This window comes from Physeter macrocephalus, chromosome 14 (assembly GCF_002837175.3).
Source record: "Physeter macrocephalus isolate SW-GA chromosome 14, ASM283717v5, whole genome shotgun sequence".
NCBI lineage: Eukaryota > Metazoa > Chordata > Mammalia > Artiodactyla > Physeteridae > Physeter > Physeter macrocephalus.
The window spans coordinates 47,818,059-47,840,334 of NC_041227.1; the positions used below are offsets into that span (position 1 = coordinate 47,818,059).

Below are 22,276 nucleotides of genomic sequence, written 5' to 3' on the forward strand. Positions count from 1 at the left end.
ATCACTGGCCCTCTGGTCAGAGAACCCGAGCAGGGAGGCTGGAGCCCAGGACCTGCTGAACACAGCCAGCCTAGCAACCAGGCCGAGGACACAGGGTGCCACAGGGGGACATGGCCAGAGCAGAGCCACCGAGAGAGGGTGCTGGCCACAGAGCAGCTGCACTGGTGATTTGAGCAGCCTCAGCGAGAGAGACAGATGGAGTGAATTTTAGCAGTCTGCTTTATTTAACCCGGTGTAACTAAAATATCATCCCCTCAACACATAACCAACACCTGAGCAGCTGAGAACACTGCCTGCGCTCTCCCCACGCCGGGTCCTGAAGCCGGGTGCGCTGTGGGCTGTCTTGCTTCAGGCCAGCACTGACACTCAGGTGCCTCACCCCGCCCAGGTGGCCCTGCTCTCTACTGTTGCCCAGACCTGCCCACAAGGTCAGTGTCTCACAGGCAACCCCTTGCCCAGGAAACCCGACGCCACGCAGCCACACCACACACTTTGGAGCCCAGTGGGGCAGGGGTGACACGGGGCTGCGTGCTGACGGAGCGGCCCGTGTTTTGCACCTGAGTTTGCAGACAAGGACGGTGGCCAGGATGCAGGGGGAGGGAAAGAGTGCCTTCCCCGAAGGCTCTGCAGCGGCCCCAGGAGCAATGTGGACAAGGGTGCAGTGGCCAGGGGCCTCCCTCCCATGGGCGTAGGGTGGCCCCAGGTGCTTCCCCACCTGTGGGTCTCTGAGCCTCTCGCCTGCATCTCCCTCTCAGGGGTGTCCCTGCTGGGGCACTGCCTACCTGCACCACACATGAAGGAGGGTGGCATCCTGGGTTGCCCTGCCCCCCAGTAGGCCTGTGAATCCTGGGAAACTGGACTGTGGTCCACGCTGGATGAGAACAAGAAGCTGACACCAGTTGTCTGGGTACAATTCCTTTATTTCTCCCATTCAGATCCCCACACTTGGACCCCTGTGCCCCCCATGGAGGGCTCCCCTGACAGAAAGGAAGAGGACTTTCGAGGCCCCATCCCCTTGAAAGGGGCTAAAACCCAGGTGGAGTGCCCACCAACCTACCACAAAGGCATCCATGGACCTCATCACAGAAGTGGGCTGGAGACGTGAGTCACTTTAGAAAAAATGTCCCGTGGGGCACTGGGGACACAGGATCCCAAATCTGGCACTGCCCAGTCTGGGAGGGGTGCATCCCTGCTCTGGGCTCGCCAGTTCATCCCAGAAACAACCTGCCCCCAACACTGGAAGCAGAGCTGCCCCGGAACATCGCTCAGGGCTGGGGGTCCTCAGTGGCCCGTGGGGCCCCCGTGTGTTGAGAAGACCCTTCTTCCCTGTGCCGTCCACACGGGTGCTGTGATAGAGGCGTGGCTGGACTTGGGGGTCCAGGCCCACAGGAAGGTCTCAGCTCTCCCCTTTGGCCCAGACCCTGGCTCAGAGTCCACTGCACCAAGTAGGTGTGGCTTGGGGTGCACGGGTGTCTGGGAGTGCGGCTCCAGGATCTGCTCTCCAGGTGGTCCTGCTCCCCTGAGCCCTCACCTTCATAAGTCCAGCTTGTGTTTCTGCCCAGACCCCAAATCTCACGGCTGCAAATTGAGCTGAGGGCTGAAAGGGACAGGACCAGAGGCCTCTGCTGCAGCCTCGAGTCGCCCAGGCCTCCAGCTGGCGGTGCTTAGGGTGCAGTGCTTCCAGGCAATGGGCCCGTCCTGGGGGCTGCAGTACTCGGACCCACAGGGCCCAGCCTGCCAGCTGTCACACGTGCACACACATGCAGATACATACGCACACTCGCGGTCTCTCAGAAAAAGAGCAGCAGTTCTACAAACTGACTCCTCGAAGTCAGGAAACAGGAGGCTGGCGTGTGAAATCTTGGAGGGTGAGGGAATGAGGTCGGGGGTGGGGGAGGGGGGGCACTGAGAACACGAAGAGACCACATGTGTCACACACTGGCTGTGCTGTCCCCGAGGTCTGGAGGACGCTGGATCCGCCGCTGCCTCCCTCAGGGGAGGGACCAGGGCCTCACGTCTGGGCCAGAGAGAGCTCCTCTAGGCCCCCCTTCCCAAGCCGGTACCTGGCGAGGTCCTTCCTGGTCACCAGCCCGACCACCTGTGGGAGCAAAGCCAGGTCATGGGATCCAGCGGCCTCTGCCTCTGTGGATGCCCCTGTCCTGCATGCGGAGGACAGCATTGTCTGGGGGAGCCCTGCGGGTGGGCAGGCAGGCTGGTAGGCAGCAGGCAGGGGGCTCCCCCATCACCTGATTGCAGTTGTCCACCACCACCAGGTGCCTGAGGCCCAGGGCCCGAAACAGCTTGAACACCCGCGGGAGGGATGCCTCCTGCAATGTAGACGCAGCCTCAGCTCGCCCGCTGGCCCCTGACCTACCCCGGGACAGGAGTGGGGCAGGACCCGCCGCCCCCCTGCCACACCCCCCGCCTCAGCCAGCACATCCTGCTCTGTAGCCACCTCCACCCTCCTACAGAGCTCGCCCCCCACCCTTGTCCACAATGGCCAGTGAAGCCAGAACACCGCGAGGGGTGGTCGCTGCACGAGGCTCTGGAAGTGGGGGTCAGGCCCCTGCCCCCCACCACCCCTGCGGCACCTGGGGCACCGTGTAGGGGGAGGGGTTCATGAACTCGGAGAGGTCCATGGTGCACTCCCGCTCGTCCTGGGACACATGGATGGACTGGATGGGGGGGAAGCGCGGGTAGGCATCGCGGAAGTCCTTCAGCCGCAGCCGGCGCCGTAGCAGGCCCATACAAGAGCGTTCTATGAACACCTGTGGGCGGGGGGCAGGCAGTGGGTGGCAGCGCCTCAGAGCCCAGGGCCCTGCCTGGCATCTCCTGCCACTCCCTTCTCCCGCCACCCCCGACAGCCTACCTTGTGCTTGAGCAGGACGATGAGCTGGGAGCGCAGGATTAAGCCCTGGAGCCGGGCTGGCTGCACAAGAAACAAAACACCCTTGTCTGCGGGGGACCTGGGACTTGGGACCTAGGGCCCGCCCTGCCAGCTAGGCCAGAGGGGCCAGGCAACAGCACCGAGATGCCTGGGGGCTCCAGCCAGGGTCCCCAGCGATGCTGGCTGCCTATGGGCACTGGCCCTGCTGCAGGCATTTCACCCGCACAGGCTCACGGATCCCCAAATGCCCAGGAGGGGAGGCAGGACCCCAACACGAGGTGCCGAGAGACCATAGCATTTGTGGGGGCAAAAAGCAGACCGTGGCCCAGATGTCGCTGCACCTTCCATCAGGACCTCCTGACAGGCACAGCTGCGACTCCTCAGCTGGGGGTGCAGCTTGGGGTGTGACCACAGGACACACAGGCGCATCAATAACTACCCAAGCTGCGGGGACAGCGCTCACACGGACCTGTCTTCACAGCCGTGTGACCAGCAGAATTCTACCAGAAACCCCAGAGCAGGGTATCCACATTCACGGGAACCATGCCCCCCAACACGTCCCACTCGCCGGCACAGATGACGAGCCTGGCTTCCTGCAGCTGGGTGGTACCTGCGTGCCGTCGGCATCCTCCACCACGGGGAAGCCGTTATGATTGGACGCCGTGCTGCTCAGCACATCCACAATGATGCCCACCTTCTCCCTCCTCCGCAGACAGGTGACTGGTGTGCTCATCACCTCCCTGTGGAAGACACGCTGTGATCCACCACGGGGCTGAGGGAGCTTCCCGAACAGCTCAACATGCAGGAAGTGGCCAGACTCAGGAAACCTGGAGACGAGGTGGGCCGGGAGCCCAGACCCCCAGGTGCTGCCCCAGGGGAACCAGCCCGGCACCCACGTCCTGCTCCAGGCTGCCCCCACGAAGCCTTCTGGGGCGTCCAGCACCCACCCCCAAACCTGCAGGCCTGCCCTGGGGAGGGGTACCTGGCAGTGAGCGAGTGTGAGGTGACTGGGGCTTCCCAGTGCAGGAAGGGCACACTCTGCAGCTGGATGTGCATGTCATACAGGCCCTGGGGAGAGGACGGGCACAGCCATGCAACAGGCTGCTTGCGGGGCAGCCTCCACAGGGCCCCCTCCCTCGCGGTGGCCGCAGACCACCAGTCTTTCTCCCAGCCTCAGGCTCCGAGGCCAGGGGCACGGGGAGGGGCCGCAGAGCGGGGGCAAGCAAGGCAGGCGGCCTCTCCCACAGGCCGCACCTCGATGAAGACATCCCCCACAATCTTGGCGGTCATCAGCACCAGCATGATGGGGAAGCCGTAGGTCACGTTGCTGGTGGCCTCCATCATGATGACTGTCAGGCTCAGCGTCATCCTCACAATCCCACCTGCCAGGAGGTGGGGAGGGGAAGGGAGGGTTGGGGGGGCACGAGCCTCTGCTGTGCCGCTGGCCCCTCCCGTGTCCCCCTGCCGTGTTCCCTGTGCAGCTCCCACTCTGTCCATACAACCCCGTGTACCGGCGCCCCCCGATAGCACCAGATGGGGACAGTGACCCTGCCCAGCCACACGCTGAGAGAGTGGCCCTCCTGACCTCCGGATGCCCATGCCGCAGCCAGTACTCACCCAGCTGGGCAGCTGCTCCCATCAGGGCATACTTGCCAGGGTCTGCCCAGACCTGCAGGGAAGACAGAGGGGATGCTGGGGGAAAGTGGCAGCCAAACCCACCAAGATGCACTGACAGCACTGGGCCCAGGAGGAAATCCTACAGTTTACACAAAAAATGGTCAGTGGCAGCATCACCTGAGTTTGTAAATACCCTAGCCGTGCCCGCTCAGGGATGCACTGAATGAACTCTGCCACCTGCAGAACTCGGCAGCCTAAGACAGGAGGGTGTGCACTAAGGCCGGGGTGCAGGGGGGCACCCCGCGTGCAGTGACCAGAGTCTGTGCACAAATGCCTGTGCCACACCAGGGAGCCTAAAAAGGAGTGAAAAATCAGACTCGTGCTGCAACATGGACGAGCCCTGAAAACATGGTGCTCAATAATGAGGCCAGACACAGAAGGCCATGAAGCGTGATTTCATGAACCTACAAAAATCAGAAGAGGCACATCCATGGAGGCAGAAAGCTGATTAGTGGCCACCAGGGGCTGGGGAAGGGGGACATGGACGTGACTGCTTAATGGGGACAGGTTTCTTTTTGGGGTGATGAGAACATCCTGGAACTAAGCAGCGATCACGGTTACACAGCTCTGCGAACAGGCTAAAGAGCCACCCAACCGTTCACTTACAGAAAAAGGGAGTTTATGGCAGGGGTCCCAAACCTCCGGGCCATGGACTGGACCGCGAAGCAGGAGGTGGGCGGTGGGCAAGCGAGTGAAGCTTCATCTGCTGCTCCCCATCGCTCGCATTACTGCCTGAACTGAAACTTCCTGAGAGAAAAAAATACTTTATAATACTATTATCGGTTCTTTAGAACAGGGGTCCCCAACCCCCAGTCTGTGGACCGGTACCGGTCCGCGGCCTGTTAAGAACCAGGCTGCACAGCAGGAGGCAAGTGAGTGAAGCTTCATCTGCTGCTCCCCATCGCTCGCATTACTGCCTGAACCATCCCCCCACCCCCATCCACAGAAACACTGTCTTCCAGGAAACCGGTCCCTGGTGCCAAAAAAGGTTGGGGACCACTGGTTTATGGTACGTGAGTCACATATCAATTAAAAAAAAAACTAAACTAAAAACCGTGTCTGGAAGGAAACCTGGGACACATGACCTGGACCCAGGGAGGGGAGGCTTGCTGTGCATCTCTTACAGTTTTTAAAAGTCTTACTTGAACAACTAAGATGCAAATAGAAGACTCACAGAATAAAGACCAAGGAGCCCACGGATGCAGGTGGGAGGAGGAAGCCAGGAGGCAGCTCCGGGGCCAAGGCCTGGACACCGCACTTCCAGGCCCCAACTCCTGCACCTGCCCCATCCTTCCACACCACACTCTCTCCCAACACCCGTGCCCTCCCTGAAGGCCACACGCACTCATGACCCCTGCTCTGGCCCATGGTGGCCCTAGTGGGCACCGGGAACACCGCCCCTTCCTCCCAGCCCAGCTGGCCCCTAAGACCCCCACTCACCGCAGCCCCAGTGAGGTAGGACAGGGAGATGCCAAAGAGCCGGCCCCAGGCAGCTCCGATGAGCAGGGATGGGATGAAGACACCGGCCGATACCGTGAGCCCATAGGTCCAGCAGGCCAAGAAGAAGTAGACCAGGGTGAAGAGGCCGAGCGTCATGGGGTTGTAGGAGCCTGCGGACAGGGCGCTGGCCAGGGCCTGCCATGCGGACTCAACCCCGGGTGGAGCTGCCTGCCCAGCAGCCCGTCACAGCCTCCTGGTCACACCCAGACCCCCAGAGTCACCCCCTTCTCAGAGGCCAGGGTACCGGGTCTTGGGGGCCCAGAATTCAGAGTGTGAGCACGGCAGCCCAGCGGTAAGGGTAGAGGGGAGCTGGGGCCACCAGGGCCCAGAGCTGCCAGCAGGACGGTGACCTGGGCCAAGGGAAGGTGGCTGCTGAGGTCTGCATGGAAACGGGTGGCACTGAGACCACCAGGGGTCAGGGGAGGGTGCAGGAGGGAGACCATGGCCACCACAGCCACCACCCTGCACCAGATGACTCCAGAAGTGGCACACACCAGCCTCAGGCTCCGAGGCCAGGGGCACGGGGAGGGGCCGCAGAGCGGGGGCAAGCAAGGCAGGCGGCCTCTCCCACAGGCCGCACCTCGATGAAGACATCCCCCACAATCTTGGCGGTCATCAGCACCAGCATGATGGGGAAGCTGTAGGTCACGTTGCCGGTGGGCTACATCATGATGACTGTCAGGCTCAGCGTCATCCTCACAATCCCACCTGCCAGGAGGTGGGGAGGGGAAGGGAGGGTTGGGGGGGCACGAGCCTCTGCTGTGCCGCTGGCCCCTCCCGTGTCCCCCTGCCGTGTTCCCTGTGCAGCTCCCACTCTGTCCATACAACCCCGTGTACCGGCGCCCCCCGATAGCACCAGATGGGGACAGTGACCCTGCCCAGCCACACGCTGAGAGAGTGGCCCTCCTGACCTCCGGATGCCCATGCCGCAGCCAGTACTCACCCAGCTGGGCAGCTGCTCCCATCAGGGCATACTTGCCAGGGTCTGCCCAGACCTGCAGGGAAGACAGAGGGGATGCTGGGGGAAAGTGGCAGCCAAACCCACCAAGATGCACTGACAGCACTGGGCCCAGGAGGAAATCCTACAGTTTACACAAAAAATGGTCAGTGGCAGCATCACCTGAGTTTGTAAATACCCTAGCCGTGCCCGCTCAGGGATGCACTGAATGAACTCTGCCACCTGCAGAACTCGGCAGCCTAAGACAGGAGGGTGTGCACTAAGGCCGGGGTGCAGGGGGGCACCCCGCGTGCAGTGACCAGAGTCTGTGCACAAATGCCTGTGCCACACCAGGGAGCCTAAAAAGGAGTGAAAAATCAGACTCGTGCTGCAACATGGACGAGCCCTGAAAACATGGTGCTCAATAATGAGGCCAGACACAGAAGGCCATGAAGCGTGATTTCATGAACCTACAAAAATCAGAAGAGGCACATCCATGGAGGCAGAAAGCTGATTAGTGGCCACCAGGGGCTGGGGAAGGGGGACATGGACGTGACTGCTTAATGGGGACAGGTTTCTTTTTGGGGTGATGAGAACATCCTGGAACTAAGCAGCGATCACGGTTACACAGCTCTGCGAACAGGCTAAAGAGCCACCCAACCGTTCACTTACAGAAAAAGGGAGTTTATGGCAGGGGTCCCAAACCTCCGGGCCATGGACTGGACCGCGAAGCAGGAGGTGGGCGGTGGGCAAGCGAGTGAAGCTTCATCTGCTGCTCCCCATCGCTCGCATTACTGCCTGAACCATCCCCCCACCCCCATCCACAGAAACACTGTCTTCCAGGAAACCGGTCCCTGGTGCCAAAAAAGGTTGGGGACCACTGGTTTATGGTACGTGAGTCACATATCAATTAAAAAAAAAACTAAACTAAAAACCGTGTCTGGAAGGAAACCTGGGACACATGACCTGGACCCAGGGAGGGGAGGCTTGCTGTGCATCTCTTACAGTTTTTAAAAGTCTTACTTGAACAACTAAGATGCAAATAGAAGACTCACAGAATAAAGACCAAGGAGCCCACGGATGCAGGTGGGAGGAGGAAGCCAGGAGGCAGCTCCGGGGCCAAGGCCTGGACACCGCACTTCCAGGCCCCAACTCCTGCACCTGCCCCATCCTTCCACACCACACTCTCTCCCAACACCCGTGCCCTCCCTGAAGGCCACACGCACTCATGACCCCTGCTCTGGCCCATGGTGGCCCTAGTGGGCACCGGGAACACCGCCCCTTCCTCCCAGCCCAGCTGGCCCCTAAGACCCCCACTCACCGCAGCCCCAGTGAGGTAGGACAGGGAGATGCCAAAGAGCCGGCCCCAGGCAGCTCCGATGAGCAGGGATGGGATGAAGACACCGGCCGATACCGTGAGCCCATAGGTCCAGCAGGCCAAGAAGAAGTAGACCAGGGTGAAGAGGCCGAGCGTCATGGGGTTGTAGGAGCCTGCGGACAGGGCGCTGGCCAGGGCCTGCCATGCGGACTCAACCCCGGGTGGAGCTGCCTGCCCAGCAGCCCGTCACAGCCTCCTGGTCACACCCAGACCCCCAGAGTCACCCCCTTCTCAGAGGCCAGGGTACCGGGTCTTGGGGGCCCAGAATTCAGAGTGTGAGCACGGCAGCCCAGCGGTAAGGGTAGAGGGGAGCTGGGGCCACCAGGGCCCAGAGCTGCCAGCAGGACGGTGACCTGGGCCAAGGGAAGGTGGCTGCTGAGGTCTGCATGGAAACGGGTGGCACTGAGACCACCAGGGGTCAGGGGAGGGTGCAGGAGGGAGACCATGGCCACCACAGCCACCACCCTGCACCAGATGACTCCAGAAGTGGCACACACACACACACACACACACACACACACTCTCTCTCTCTCTCTCACACACACACACTCTCTCACACACTCACACACACACACACTCTCTCTCACACACTCTCTCACTCTCTCTCCCTCACACACACTCTCTCACTCTCTCACTCTCCTCTCTCTCTCCCTCCCCCCCCCCCCAGACGGGCAAGCACGTTGCAGCAGCCACTCTGGATCTCGGGGGTGTGCCCCTCTTCCCCGCCCCGACCCCGCGGAACTGAAACAGGGGAAGTGGAAGCAGGTCTGTGCCCAGTATGAACCTGTTTGTTATTAAGAACGTGAAGCTGGGCAAAGCGCCTCGCTGGTATACGAGTCACCAGGCTGTTTGCTAACCGAGAGTGACCTCTGCAAGCAGTGCCCAGAAGAAAAACTCATCCTTGGAGGTGAGACTGTCTTAATGAACGACAGGACGGCCTCCAGGGAGGGAAGGAGACATGTGGGGAGCCTGGCTGGGCCCCTCCCAAGCACTGGCCACCAGCCAACCCCAGGCTGCCAGCCCCCGCACTCCAGTGCACCCAGCCCTGCAGGGAGGCAGGGGGGACTCGGCCAGAAGCCATCAGCCAGGCCTGGGCCCAGTGTCTGTGGGCCGGCTGCAGACCAGGCCAGAGGGGACAGGCCCACATGGGGACCTGCGGCTGACAGCACAGAGTGCGGAGCATGGGCACAAACCTGGGGGGTCGTGGAAAAGGCTGACCACACTCTTCTCTGGGGTGTTGAAGAAGGCTGCAGCCATCGAATTATACTCGCCATCGGCACAGAAGAGCTGCAAAGTCAGGAAAGAGAACAGGCCAGTGGGACACAGTGTCCTGGCCTGGACAGCATCAGGCACCAAGCACACAACAGGTGGGGTCAGGCTGCTGTCTTGGAGGGGAGGCAGGACCCAAGAGCCAGACCCTGGCCCAATGAGGGCTTCAGAAGCCATCCGGCCAGGCGGGGGCTGCATGGCGAGTCTGTCCCTAGGGCACGTAGGGATCCAAAGGCTCACATTTGGAGCACGCTCCCACAGTCCACTGGGCAGACTGTGGGCCCCTGCAGGCCTTGACCAGGGCAGGGGCTCCACGCAAAGCTGTGTGGGTCAACCCCACAGCCCCAGCAGAGCCAGCCATGCGCCCCAGACCCACATCTGTGACAGGCCTGTGAGTACACACTCCACACCCACCGGCAACCAGCAACTGCTTTCAGTTCTGGACGTTTCCCATAAACAGAAACCACACGATGTGTGGCCCTTGCTGTCTGGCTTCTTCCACTCAGCAGTGTTTGCCAGGTTCATCTGTGTGGGAGCACGTGTCAGAGCTCCAACCCTTCCTACAACTGAGGAAACCCACTGTGTGGACGGATCACACCGTGTTCACCTGCTCGTCGCTGACGGGCACAGGGGCTGTGGGGAGTTGTGCCACGGTAAGCGTGTGCACGTGAGTTTCCGTCTGCAGGCCCACAACCCCACCTCCGCAGTCCCCTTGCAGAACTTGTCAGGCCGCTGCTCTGAGAGGACCGGGGTGAGACCCCAGGCCGACGTGGCACCCACCCATGTCTGGGAAGGCTCGCCCTGCCCCTGCCCCGGCCGCCTACCTGAAGAGGATAGGACACAGAGCTCCCCTGCAGGGGCTGGCAATCCCGGGACGAATAAATCAGCACGAAGGCGACTGTGGCCGTGACAGCAGCCACCAGCATGGCCTCGATCACCTGAAGGCAGGGCCGGTGGATGTACCTGGAGCAAAGAGCTGGGGTGGACCGAGCTGTGGGATGGCTGGGGCGGCAGCCAGGGCAACCTGAGCCTGCGACTCGGGAGAGCCATCCAGGATGCTGAGCTCATTTGATGACCAACCCGTCCTGGCTCCTGAACACTCTCAGGCTGCCTCCCAGATGCTCCCCAACCGCATTTTAAGTTGGTGCAAAAAGACAAGAAAGAAGAATGCCAAGACCCACCCCTAAGGCTTCAGAAAACCAGAGAGCTCCCATGATGGCTCTGCTAACAGCAGAGGACCTGTGTTGGACCAAACGTGCCCAGGTCAGGACGGCCCCGTACAAACCGCACTGACGCTGACGTGAGAGGCCCAGAAGAGCATCAACCCAGGGCTGCGCCGGATCCATGGGCTGTGCCTTCCCTGCCAGGGGCCACCCTCCAGGCCCCACCCATCCCCCTGCCGAGTGGGTCTGTCCCGTCACATACAAACCATCGTGGAGGAGTGTGCTTGGCACATGGCTTCCACATGACCCCATGGGCAAGAGCCCATGATTGGTCAGTTTTCAGATGCCCTGCATGGCCACACCTCTCAACTCAGTCCCTGAACAGGTTTCTCACCTGATTCGAAACATCGTCAACCAGTAATTCAAGGCGTTGAACACAGCTCCAAGAATGCCACCTGGGACAAGGAAGGAGCTGCGTGTCCGGGACTCGGGAAGAGGAGCAGGCTGCCCAGGCAGCAACCGCCTGCTGGGTGGAGGGCTCACGTCCCACGGGCTTTCAGAGTAAGGAGTGTTGCCCAGGTCCGTCTGCTTCCCAAGGGGCTGTCATCAGCCAGAGTGCGGCTCCGGTCCTCCCAGGGTCGGGCTCCCTCCCCGCTGCCCCGGGCGGTCCTGGGACAGCCAGCAGGGGTAGAGACCGCGTGCTTCTCTGGCCTTCGAAGCCGGGTCAGGCCTGGAGCCCCGCAGGCCCTGTCCCCACTGGTCGGCGCTGTCCCACGCGGGGACGGCCCTTACCCACCACGCCCATGGCGATGAAGATGGGGATCTCGTGGATCGTGTACACCATCGTCTGTGCAGAGGGAGGAGAGCAGACCTTCTGTGAGGAAAACTGCCACCAGCTCCTGCTCAGACTCGGAACCAGACGTTTCACAGGACACACCTGTGCACAGGAACCCTGCGCTTTCCCGCAGGGCGAGGAGGCCCCCAGAGAGAAACGCCGGGTGCTCGGGCAGACCGCCTGCCTCCTCACATGGCGGCTCCGGGGGGCGGCCTGAGCTTTTGCCAAAGGATAAGTGAGAGGCCACAAGCAAGGAAGAGGATGCTGGTGACCTAGCCACCCAGGACCTCTGACGTGTCCATAGGTGAGGACCAGCCCCCGAGCGGCTCCCTGGGCTCAGCGATGGCAGCGCACAGCGCAGGCTGCCCCAGAAACGCTGCCTGCGCCTCTCGGCCTCCAGAAACTGCTGCAGGAGTGCTGGCCACCAGTCTAGTGATGCTGCCTGACAGTCTGCAGGCACCTGAGCCACCCCTGAAGTGCCCGCTGGCTGACGGGCGCCATAACCTGCGCGGCCGGGTCACGTGCACCCTCCTGGAGCACCTCCAGCCCCCAGTGCTAACAAGGGCCCTATCCCACCGTTAACAGCTAGACCTTTCCAGAAGCCCAGCTCTCAGGCTGAACCTTGAGTAAACAACCTGGGCCCTGCTCATAGAAAGAACCAGAGAAAAAAGGGGGCGATGCAGTGGGTTACCTCAGTGTCAAATCTTCCAAAATTGATGAGACCAGGGCTAGACAGATCCCACACGTTTCCGTGGTAAATGCTTAAGACGAAATTCAGGGTGAAGGTGGAAATCATGGAAGCAAAGAACTGCAGGCGGAAAGAGACCAGTGCCGTCAGAGCTGTGGTGATGAGTTGTGGCAGTGTGTACAGCGGCTGAGCCCAGGGCCAGAGGGTGGAGAGGGGCTGCAGCGAAAGGGCTGTCTCCCATCCTGTCACCTGGGTAGCGCCTAGACCCTCCGAAGGCTGAGGGAAGGTGGCCCGGAGCCCCACTGGCTCGGCCGGGGGAAGGAGGTGTGCGGGGCCTGGGGTCCTGATGAGGACGGAGGAGAACCAGGCCAATGGCTCAGGGACCCACCAGCTGGACAGGAAGCTCAGGTGCAGACCGCACAGTGTGGGCCGAGAGCCACGCGTCCACCCAGCCACGGAGGCCCAGTGCCAGGGCTGCCCGACCTCGGGAAGGTGGCCGTCCCAGGCACTTACGATTCTCCACGTCAGGAACTGATTCCAAAAGGATGCACCCTCCTCCAAGCTGAACAGGACCCCACCTGGAACAGTCAGTGGCCCAGCCCTGAAGTGCCCGCCCAGCCACAGACAGCCCCTCACCCACTGCCACCCATGCCCCCAGACCCCAGGACACTGAGCCAATGACAGAGGCAGCCATCGGGGCCTCTTGAGAAGCCCACCCCACACCCTCACCAGGCACTGAGTCCATAAACCCCAATACCACCCCTCTCACAGCAGGGAGAGCCTGGCTCCCCCAACATGGGCCGTCACCAAGCTCTCAGACCAGGCAGGGCCGCCCTCCTCACCCACAGGGGCCCCAAACGCAGCAGACACTCCGGCCGCAGCTCCTGCTGAGACAAAGTCCCGCTTCTCTGTGTCTCTGCGGAAGTACTCGAAGATCTGAACCAAGACAGACAGAGAGAGGGTCTCAGTCAGTGCCTCCAAGGGCACTTCTATCAGAAAGGAGAGAGGTGGGCCCAAAAGTGAGGGGGGAGGGGAGGGAGGAACAGGGGGAGGCCTCTGGACAAGCCACTCATCAACCATGGGGCTCACAACCCACAGGACTGAAGAGTCGGGTCTCTGGCAGCTTGCCTGCCCACCAACATCCAGAGAAAATAACCCATTCACAGCAATATTTAAACGCTGAGGTTTGTGCAAGAAGGACCAGAACTGAGCCCCGGCAGCCCACACACATGACCTTCCCGACCTCTCTAGGCCACGCATTCCTGTGAGCTTATAGCTACAAGTCATTTCCTCGCAGAAACGCACACTCACCCACAGCACCAAGGCAACAGAATGCCCCCGTGGACAGGATGCTAGGGACCCTCAGAGGCGAAGGGAAGGACGCTGCAGGGGAGGCAGGGGCCCTGGGGGCATGGACGTGGGTGCAGGGAAGACCCACCTTGAAATCCCGCTTCAGTGACGTGGACCTCCCCTGGGAGACCCCAGCAGCAATCACGGAGCCCGAGTGGATCATTGGTCCCTCCTGGAAAGCACAGATGGCTGCGTTCAGATGGGTGTGGCTCCGTGGGGACACACCGGCCCCAGGCCCCGTGGGTGCAGAGGGACTCAGGCAGGGGCAGCTGCACTCTGTTACCTTCCCCACGGCCAGTCCCCCAACCACGGACAGGATCACGCCAGACACTTTGATCACCAGGGTCTGGAACACACAGGAAATTGCACCAAGTCTGATTAAAGGCCACACGTGGTCCAAGAACCTCAGTGACAAACTGCCCATGGGAAGGGACCTAATCACGTGAGCCCTTGGCAGGCATGAGCACCAAAGAGGGGGCCAGCACCCAAGGTGGGCGTCCTGGGGGAGGGGGAGCTGGCAGCTGATGCTCTCCTGACGCCCATGTCTTCAGCCCTTCTGTCCCAGGCGGTCATGTACACACACAAGACACGCAAACAGCAGCTGTCGCTCCGTCCTCGGGCTCCGGGCTCCAGGCTCCTGCACCCGCACCTACCTCAGGCCCTGCCCTCCTGCTGCAGGGCACGGAGCACAGGCACCCCCTCTCCTGTGCGCTCCCCGGAGTGCCTCCTCCCCAGACAAAGCAGGAGAGACGCCGCCAGCAAACCCCAGACCAAGGCACGCCAGCTGCACACCCTGAAATGATCACGGGAGGAAACCTGACCTCCCAACCCCCTCGGAATCAGTGTGTTACCCAGAAGATCACACACAATGAGATTAAGGAAAATTCTAAAAAAAGGAAAAAACTCACCACTCAACACAGCTACTCTCATTCTGAAATGCTAACCACCGTATGGAACTTAAAATATGTCCACGTGGCTGCAAACGTGACAGATGTACCTTCAAGTATTTTTGCCTCATTCAGAATGTACGACTATTTTACCATTTTCCAAAGAAAGTTCACATAAAATCTGCCAGCACACCCACACGCAGGCTCGTCAGCAGCAAACAGCATGGGTCTGGGCGAGTTTTGGAGGTGGAGGTGGACAAACGACACACTTCTCAGCAAGCAAGGAAGCCCCTTGGGCTAAGCCCTGAGCTCCCGGCGGGGCCGCCTCGCGTCTCACCTTGAGCCGGACCACGTGGGGGATCTTCACCCCATTGAGGAAGCACTTGATCTGGGGGATTCCGCTGCCAGCAGCGACCGGCTGGAAGGAGGGGCGCCAGCACTGAGTCCGCAGGCCGAGTGAGCAGCCACTGCCGCCGCCGCCGCCACCACCAGGCCCAGGAAGACGCGCCACGCAGTGCCCAGGCCGCCCAGGGAAGGGGCTTCTCGGCTCTCCCCACTGATACACAGAGCGACCACCGAGGGGAGGAAACGCCTCGGGCATGGGAGGGCTCAGTGTCCCCGAGGCAGGCGGGGGTGCCCAGGATGATGGGAGGCCTACGTCACACACCTGCTGAGGGGCTAGCACTGTCGCACCCTCTGGGGGACACTGCACTGCACCCCCGACAGAAGCTCCTGGACGCTGCCCCTTCTTCCTTCCAACGCCCCGAGGGAAAAGCAAAGGGGCACAGGAAGGAAGGGTGCCCCAGGAGCATCTGACCCCTCGGGTGGGTCCCTCCACCCGGACCCCTGGGCTGGACACTGCCTCTGCTCCCTGCTGCGTGAAGTGGGCGAGGGGCTGTGCGGGTGGATGGGCATGGCCGCCAGGGCCAGGGTTGGAAGGCCCAGGTCCCCAGGTGGGCTTTGTTTTGGCTGAACTGCCTGATGCCTAGCAAGGACTCCACTGCAGTATAGCCAGTGAGTCTCACCGGCAGTCGCTGCGGGAGGTGGTGGGGGAGCGGTGGAGGGGCCCACCTACCTCTATGAAGGCAACGATCACAGAGCCCAGGAGCACAAAGACCACATTGAGCGAGGCCCACAGCAGGAGGGAGAAGGACAGCCCGCCCCGCGCCGTGAACCTGTCAATGTCCGGGCTCGTCAAGGACCATGCGGGGTGCTGTCCCCCAGGCGCCACTCCCCAGTGGGCTGCACTCTGGACTCTGGGACCTGGAGCACGTACTGGGCATCTCAGGGTCACCACACAGCCTGACCCCCAGACATGCAGCCCCTGCCCAGTCACGTCCCCCGGCCGATGGCATAACACGGGTGGGGGCTCCTCCTGTGGACCCGCCAGTTCTGGTCAACCACAGACAAAGGATACTGTCCTTGACGACCCTGTACTTGAGGCCGGCCAGCTTCTCCACTACAATGTCGATGAAGCAGGCCACGAGGCCCGTGAGGATCCCGATCATGGCACAGATGACCCAGCGCTTGATCTCCACGGTCCGAAAGGCCTGCGGCAGTGGGCAGGAGGGAGGGCGCTGTCACAGGAGGGTGCGGAGGTGGGACGTCCCATCGTGGCCTGCTCTGGTGACTGCCACCACGCACAGGGCTGCCCTCAGGACCCTGAGTCCCAGGAAGAGCAGCCCCACCGACATCTCAGAGGCCGTGGAGCACTGGTGGGACGGAACTCCCCAACCCGGTCATAACCGGATGCTGACGCTCCAGCCGCCACAACCGCTTCCTCAGTGGTAATGATGTGACACCCGCATGGGTCTCTGCGCCGGGCAGCGGCCAGCGCTCACTCTGGGACACCAGCTGGAGCCGAGAGGGGAGGGAGGTGGTGGGGACACCGCGGCCATGAGGCCCAGCTGCCTGCCAGACTCACTGTGTGATTGATGCGCCGCTCCTCCTCCAGGAACAGCTGGTTCTCGCTGTTGTCATAGTCCAAGCTCTGCGGACCGGGCAGCAGACACACTGGTAACTGACCCCAGCCCGCAGGCTCAGGTCGGCCACCATGGGAGAGGGCAGGGAGTAGGGGGGCCCACCTCATACTTGAGGGACAGAAGCTTCTCGTTGTGCGGGATCTCCTTGGGGAAGGGGTGAAGGGGGTCCGTGTCCTGCGGGAGGAAGAGGCAGAGCTTGACAACCCAGCATATGTAAGAATGAAGCAGAACGAGGAAGGGGCCATGCTCACTCATCCCGCAGGGCAGGGAATCTCCTGAGCCCAAAGCTAGACAAGCACAAGGTAGGAATTGGCAGACACAGACGCTCCACAGGACACCAGCAGGCCAGGTACTGCAACGCCGCAGCCAGGCGGGTTTATCCCAGGAACACACAGCGGGTTGACCCCCATAAAGCAATTAGTGTGGTGGGTTGACCCCCAAAAAGCAATTAGTGTAAGAAGTCTGTGGTCCACGTCCAGGTTCTGGCACCGGCCTCTGACCCACCCCCTTGGCATCTCTGGGTGACGAGTGTGTCTGGGCTGGGGCTGGAAGACCATCACGGGATTGGTGGGCTGGAGACGCAAGCAGCTCATCTCTAACGGCCAAGGATTTAATCAGTCCTGCCTGTGTAATGCAGCCTCCACACAAACACCAAATGGAGGGGTTCAGGGAGATTCCAGCTGGTGAATGTGGAGGTGCTGGGAAGGTGGCTCCTAGGGAGGGCGTGGGGGCTCTGTACCCCTTCCCACACCTTCCCGGGGCATCTCTCCCACCTGGCTGTTCTCAAGTCATGTCCTTTATGATAAACCAGTAACATAAGCAAAGTGTTCCCCTGAGTTCTGCAAGCCATTCTGGCAAGTTATGGAACCCGAGGAAGGGGCGTGTGAACCCCGATATACAGCTGGTCAGTCAGAAGCACAGGTGACAGCCTGGACTTGTCACTGGCATCTGAGGTCGGGGGGTCTCGTGGGACTAAGCCCTCAGCCTGTGGGTCTGCACAGATGCCGGGCAGTTAGGGTCAGAACAAACTGACCTGCAGGACACTCAGGTGGTGTCTGGACAATCAGAGGGTGAGTCGGTATGAAAGTAAAAACAGTTTGATACTGTTCCAATAGAATAAAGAACCAAGTCCACATGAAATGAACACCTCAGTAGTCACAAAAATCATCTGACAAAACTCAACCTTCCGTGATAAAAACACTCAATAAACCAGGAATAGGGCTTCCCTGGTGGCACAGTGGTTGAGAATCCGCCTGCCGACGCAGGGGACACAGGTTCGTGCCCTGGTCCGGGAAGATCCCACATGCTACGGAGCGGCTGGGCCCGTGAGCCATGGCCGCTGAGCCTGCACGTCCGGAGCCTGTGCTCTGCAACGGGAGAGGCCACAACAGTGAGAGGCCCACATACCACAAAAAAAAAAAAAAACAAAAAAAACCCACCAGGAATAAAGGGAACTTCCTCAACCTGATCAAGACACCTATAAAAAACCCACAGGTAACATCATGCTCAGTGGTGAAAGAATGAAGCTCTTCCTCTGAGATCAGGAACAAGATGAGGATGCCTGCTCTGGAATTTCTACTCAGCACTGTCCTGGAGGTTCTACCAGCAGGGCAATCAGGCAAGAGAGAAAAGTGAAAGGCATCCAGATTAGAAAGGAACTGAAACTCTTCTTTGCAGGTGACATGGTCTTATGTGTAGAAAATCCCCAAAGGTACACTAAAAACAGTTAGTATTAATAACACATTTAGTAAGATTGAAGATCAGTTTAGTAAGATTGAAGATCATAAGATCAGTATACAAAATCAAATGCATTTCTACGCACTTGCAATGAACGATCTAAAATGATAGAGAGGGCTTCCCTGGTGGTGCAGTGGTTGAGAGTCCGCCTGCCGATGCAGGGGACACGGGTTCGTGCCCCGATCCGGGAAGATCCCACATGCCCGTGAGCCATGGCTGCTGAGCCTGCGCGTCCGGAGCCTGTGCTCCGCAATGGGAGAGGCCACAACAGTGGGAGGCCCACGTACCACACAAAAAAAAAATAATAAAAAATAAAATGATAGAGAAAACAACTCTATTTACAATAGCATAAAAAGTAAGATACAGAAAATAAACTTATTCCTAAAATACGTTTAACAAAAAAGTGTAAGACTTGTACGCAAAGAATTGCAACACATTGTTGAAAAAAACTGAAGATGTTAATAAATGGAAAGCTATACTGTGGCTCGGGACATTTGATGTTAAGAGTCAATGCCACTTCTAAATTCCAGCTGGCGTTTCTGAAGAAACTGACAAGCTGAGCCTAAACCCCACATGGAGATACGCAAGGGATCTCGAAAGGCAAAACCTCCTTGAGAATGAAAAATGATGTGGGATGATTCAAACTTCCTACTTTTGAAACTTACTACAAAGCTAGTCATTAGCAGAGTGTGGCCCGGGCGCAAGGACAGACTGAGAGCCCAGAAACAAATCCGTAACGCAGACCCAATGCAGGCAAAAATAAATAAATAAATTTTTAAAAAACGAAAAACACCCCCCACAAAAACTGACCTTCGACAATGGTGCTGAGACAATTCAACAGGGAAAGAGTAGTTTTCTCAAGAAATGGTGCTGGGAAAACTGAGCATCCATATGCAAAAGAATGAATCTGGACCCTTATCTTATACCATGTACAAAATTAGTGAAAAACAGATCAAAGATCTGAACTATAGAACTCTTGTAAGAAAAGGCGAGCAAATCTTTGTAACCTTGGCTTAGGTGATGGTTTCTTAGACATGACACCCAAAGCACAAGCAACAGAAAACAGATCAAACGGACTTCATCAAAATTAAAAGCTTTTGTGTTTCCAAGGACACTGGCAGAAAGAGAGGAGACCACCTATGGACCAAGTGGAAGTTTTTGCAATTCCTGTAACTGATGAGCAACTTGTGTTTAAAGTATATGAAGACCTCTTACAGCTTCATTATAAAAGCACAACCTGATTAAGAAACATGCACGGGGTGTGAACAGAGTTCCTCCAGAAGACATGAAGGACACACGGTACCAGCAGCCTCAGGGAAATGCAAGTCGGAACCATGAGCCACCTCCAAGGAGGAAGTCAAGTGCAAGTCTAGGGGAGGGGGTTTCGGGAAATGCTCCCCTGGCAGCTGCTGGACAGTTTGACCACAGCACAGGGGCAGGAGAAGTGGACATCACCCATGTCCAAGGGCCCACCACCCTGAGATGCCCTCCTGTAGGCCCCACACCTGCCCATGGCACCTGCCCCCCAGCCTGCACACAGCAGCTAGCTCAACGGTCATGGCCTGACATGTACTCCCCAACCTCTGCTCATTGGGCAGCCTCAGGGGACAGGGTCCCGCAGAGCAGCCTTCCCTGGTCGTCCAGGCTCTGCAGACCCCACTGTCTGCACATCACTCTGTCCCCATGCTCTGCACAGAACCGCCACTGTCTGCCATCCTCTTGTTCAGTTTTTCTGTCTGCCTTCTGCTAGGCTGTGGCTCCGCAAGAGCAGGCCTGACTTTCCCAGGAAGGGGCCTGGCATGAGCAGGAGCTCCAAAAATGGGAAAGGATGACCACTCACAGAGTCCAGAAGCTCATCATCCAGTTCCACGTTGCTCATCTGTCCAATCCGGAAAAATGCTGAATGGGGCGACTAGAAGCAGAAGAGAAATCACAGGCCGCTTAGCTATGGGGCCGGGCTGCACTGTGCACTACCCCATCACCTGGTCCTGCCTGTGGAGCACAGAGCCACGCCTGCCATGTGGGAGACTCCAGCAGGGCCAGCGCTGGACCCCAGGCCCATCCCCATGACCCACAGCCTGTCACTGAGGAGCCCAACCTCCAGATGGGAAGCCCCACCCCCTCCAGATGGGAAGCCCCACCCTCCCCTGTTCTACAGTGTCCTCCTGGCCACCCTCCTTCCCTGGCCTGGAAAACCCTAACAATTGAGGGCCCCTCCTCCAGGAGCCTTTCTATCCCCCCATCTCCAAGCCCCATCTTTCTCTGTGCAGCCCCATCATGACACTGAGTGGCTACCAGGTGGGGACCCATCACAGGCCTCCAGGCAGGCCCCCCAGATATGTGCCCCTTTCCGGGGCAGGATCTTTCTGAAGCGGGGCTGCACTCCTGGGCACAGGGGCAGGTCAACCACAGAGGACGGACACCCTGGCACGTGACTGCCCTCACGCCCACTGCCAGGCATGGTGGAGGTCAGGACTAGGGATCAAAACACAGGCTGCTCACAGATGCATTTCAGAGAAATAAGTCACGCTGCAGGACACAAACACTGTGTGGAACATACAGCATGAAAACACGACCCGGTGCTCCTCTGAAACGCAGCTGGGCGCCCTGCCCTGCCTCTCCTCTGGCGGAAACCACGAAGCAGTGCAGGAACAAGGACCGCGGAGCCCGCCATCCAGAGCTCTGAGCACACAGTGACTCCAGCACAGAAAGTTTAATTCAGCAGCACTAGTCCTACTGCTACTGGTGGTTACTGGGGGGTAGGGGGGACGAGGGGGTTTTGGGGACACTGGTGACTCCACTGGGGGATGTCGAGCCTCCTGGGGCTGCTGTGCCCAATCACACAGCCTAGGCGTCTGAAAAACAAGAAACGTGTTCTCTCCAAGCTCTGGAGCCACAAGTCCAAACTTGAGGTGTCAACAGGGAGGGCCCCCTCTCAGGGTCGTGGGGAGGATCTTCCAGCCTCTGATGGATGCCGGCAATCCTTAGTGTTCATTCCCTGGCTTGTGGCCATATCACTCCAACCTCTGCTCCGTTGCCACCGGCCTCGTATGTGTGTGTATACATGCACACGCGTCTCTCCTCTCCCATGAGGACACCAGCCTGACCACGTCGTAACTTGACCACAGCTGCAAAGGTCTCAGACACGGGTTCCAGGTTAGGGGTGGAGACATTCCGGGGGGCACTGCACACCCCATGACAGGTGGTAACTTGTCAGGTGTGTTCACTAGACCATCATCCTGCTCCACCGTGTGACTGCACTTTTCTCTATGTATATACGGCAAACATCGGTACAATGGGTGGGTGAGGAGAGAAACATAGCTGTTTTCTTTCTTAAAAACAATCGAGAGTGGCATGGACATATATACACTACCAAAAGCAAAACAAATAGCTAGTGGGAAGCAGCCGCATAGCACAGGGAGATCAGCTTGGTGCTTTGTGACCACCTAGAGGGGTGGGATAGGGAGGGTGGGAGGGAGGGAGACGCAAGAGGGAAGAGATATGGGAACATGTGTATATGTATAACTGATTCACTTTGTTATAAAGCAAAAACTAACACACCATTGTAAAACAGTTATACTCCAATAAAAATGTTAAAAAAAAAAAACAAACAACAACAAAAAACCAATCGACAATGCCTCCAAACTGCTGAACCTGATGAGAAAGGCAGGGCGGGCCCCCCAGCTCCAAGCACGGGCAGGAGTGCCTGGCCCACTGGCCCAGAAAGGATCCCAGTTCCAGAGTGAACTCAACCCAGGAGGGGGCCCGGAGCTGCAGCCTCTGCTCCCCATGCATACACGAGTCATCAGGAAAGTTGTGCTGGTCGCCAGCCCGTCCACAGCAACACAGAACAGGGACGTCTCCACGGAGAAGACGGCGTGCAAAGACAGGCAGAACTGGGGCTTCCCTGGTGGCGCAGTGGTTGCGCGTCCGCCTGCCGATGCAGGGGAACCAGGTTCGCGCCCCGGTCTGGGAGGATCCCACAT

The 22,276-nt window shown here is 59.2% G+C and overlaps 1 protein-coding gene across 2 annotated transcripts in view; it reads right to left on the minus strand.

Annotated features, from left to right (window-relative positions):
* Positions 1-908: 908 nt before the first annotated feature.
* Positions 909-22,276, minus strand: part of CLCN7 (chloride voltage-gated channel 7) — a 27,830-nt gene continuing 6,462 nt past the window's right edge. Inside the window, exons 2-25 of one of the 2 annotated variants that reach the window (XM_055090229.1) lie at positions 20,131-20,202; positions 16,656-16,727; positions 16,496-16,561; positions 15,987-16,121; positions 15,647-15,754; positions 14,909-14,989; positions 13,968-14,030; positions 13,773-13,856; positions 13,177-13,270; positions 12,848-12,912; positions 12,338-12,454; positions 11,604-11,658; positions 11,206-11,266; positions 10,473-10,611; positions 9,573-9,666; positions 8,323-8,492; positions 7,008-7,059; positions 4,142-4,269; positions 3,870-3,955; positions 3,498-3,627; positions 2,870-2,929; positions 2,592-2,768; positions 2,247-2,327; positions 909-2,098 (exon numbers count right to left, since the gene is read on the minus strand). In XM_055090229.1, the coding sequence (XP_054946204.1) occupies positions 2,012-2,098; positions 2,247-2,327; positions 2,592-2,768; positions 2,870-2,929; positions 3,498-3,627; positions 3,870-3,955; positions 4,142-4,269; positions 7,008-7,059; positions 8,323-8,492; positions 9,573-9,666; positions 10,473-10,611; positions 11,206-11,266; positions 11,604-11,658; positions 12,338-12,454; positions 12,848-12,912; positions 13,177-13,270; positions 13,773-13,856; positions 13,968-14,030; positions 14,909-14,989; positions 15,647-15,754; positions 15,987-16,121; positions 16,496-16,561; positions 16,656-16,727; positions 20,131-20,202 (2,277 nt within the window). In that variant the 3' untranslated portion in view covers positions 909-2,011. The remainder of the gene's footprint in view (positions 2,099-2,246; positions 2,328-2,591; positions 2,769-2,869; positions 2,930-3,497; positions 3,628-3,869; positions 3,956-4,141; positions 4,270-7,007; positions 7,060-8,322; positions 8,493-9,572; positions 9,667-10,472; positions 10,612-11,205; positions 11,267-11,603; positions 11,659-12,337; positions 12,455-12,847; positions 12,913-13,176; positions 13,271-13,772; positions 13,857-13,967; positions 14,031-14,908; positions 14,990-15,646; positions 15,755-15,986; positions 16,122-16,495; positions 16,562-16,655; positions 16,728-20,130; positions 20,203-22,276) is intronic. The other variant, XM_055090230.1, reaches the window with a different exon arrangement.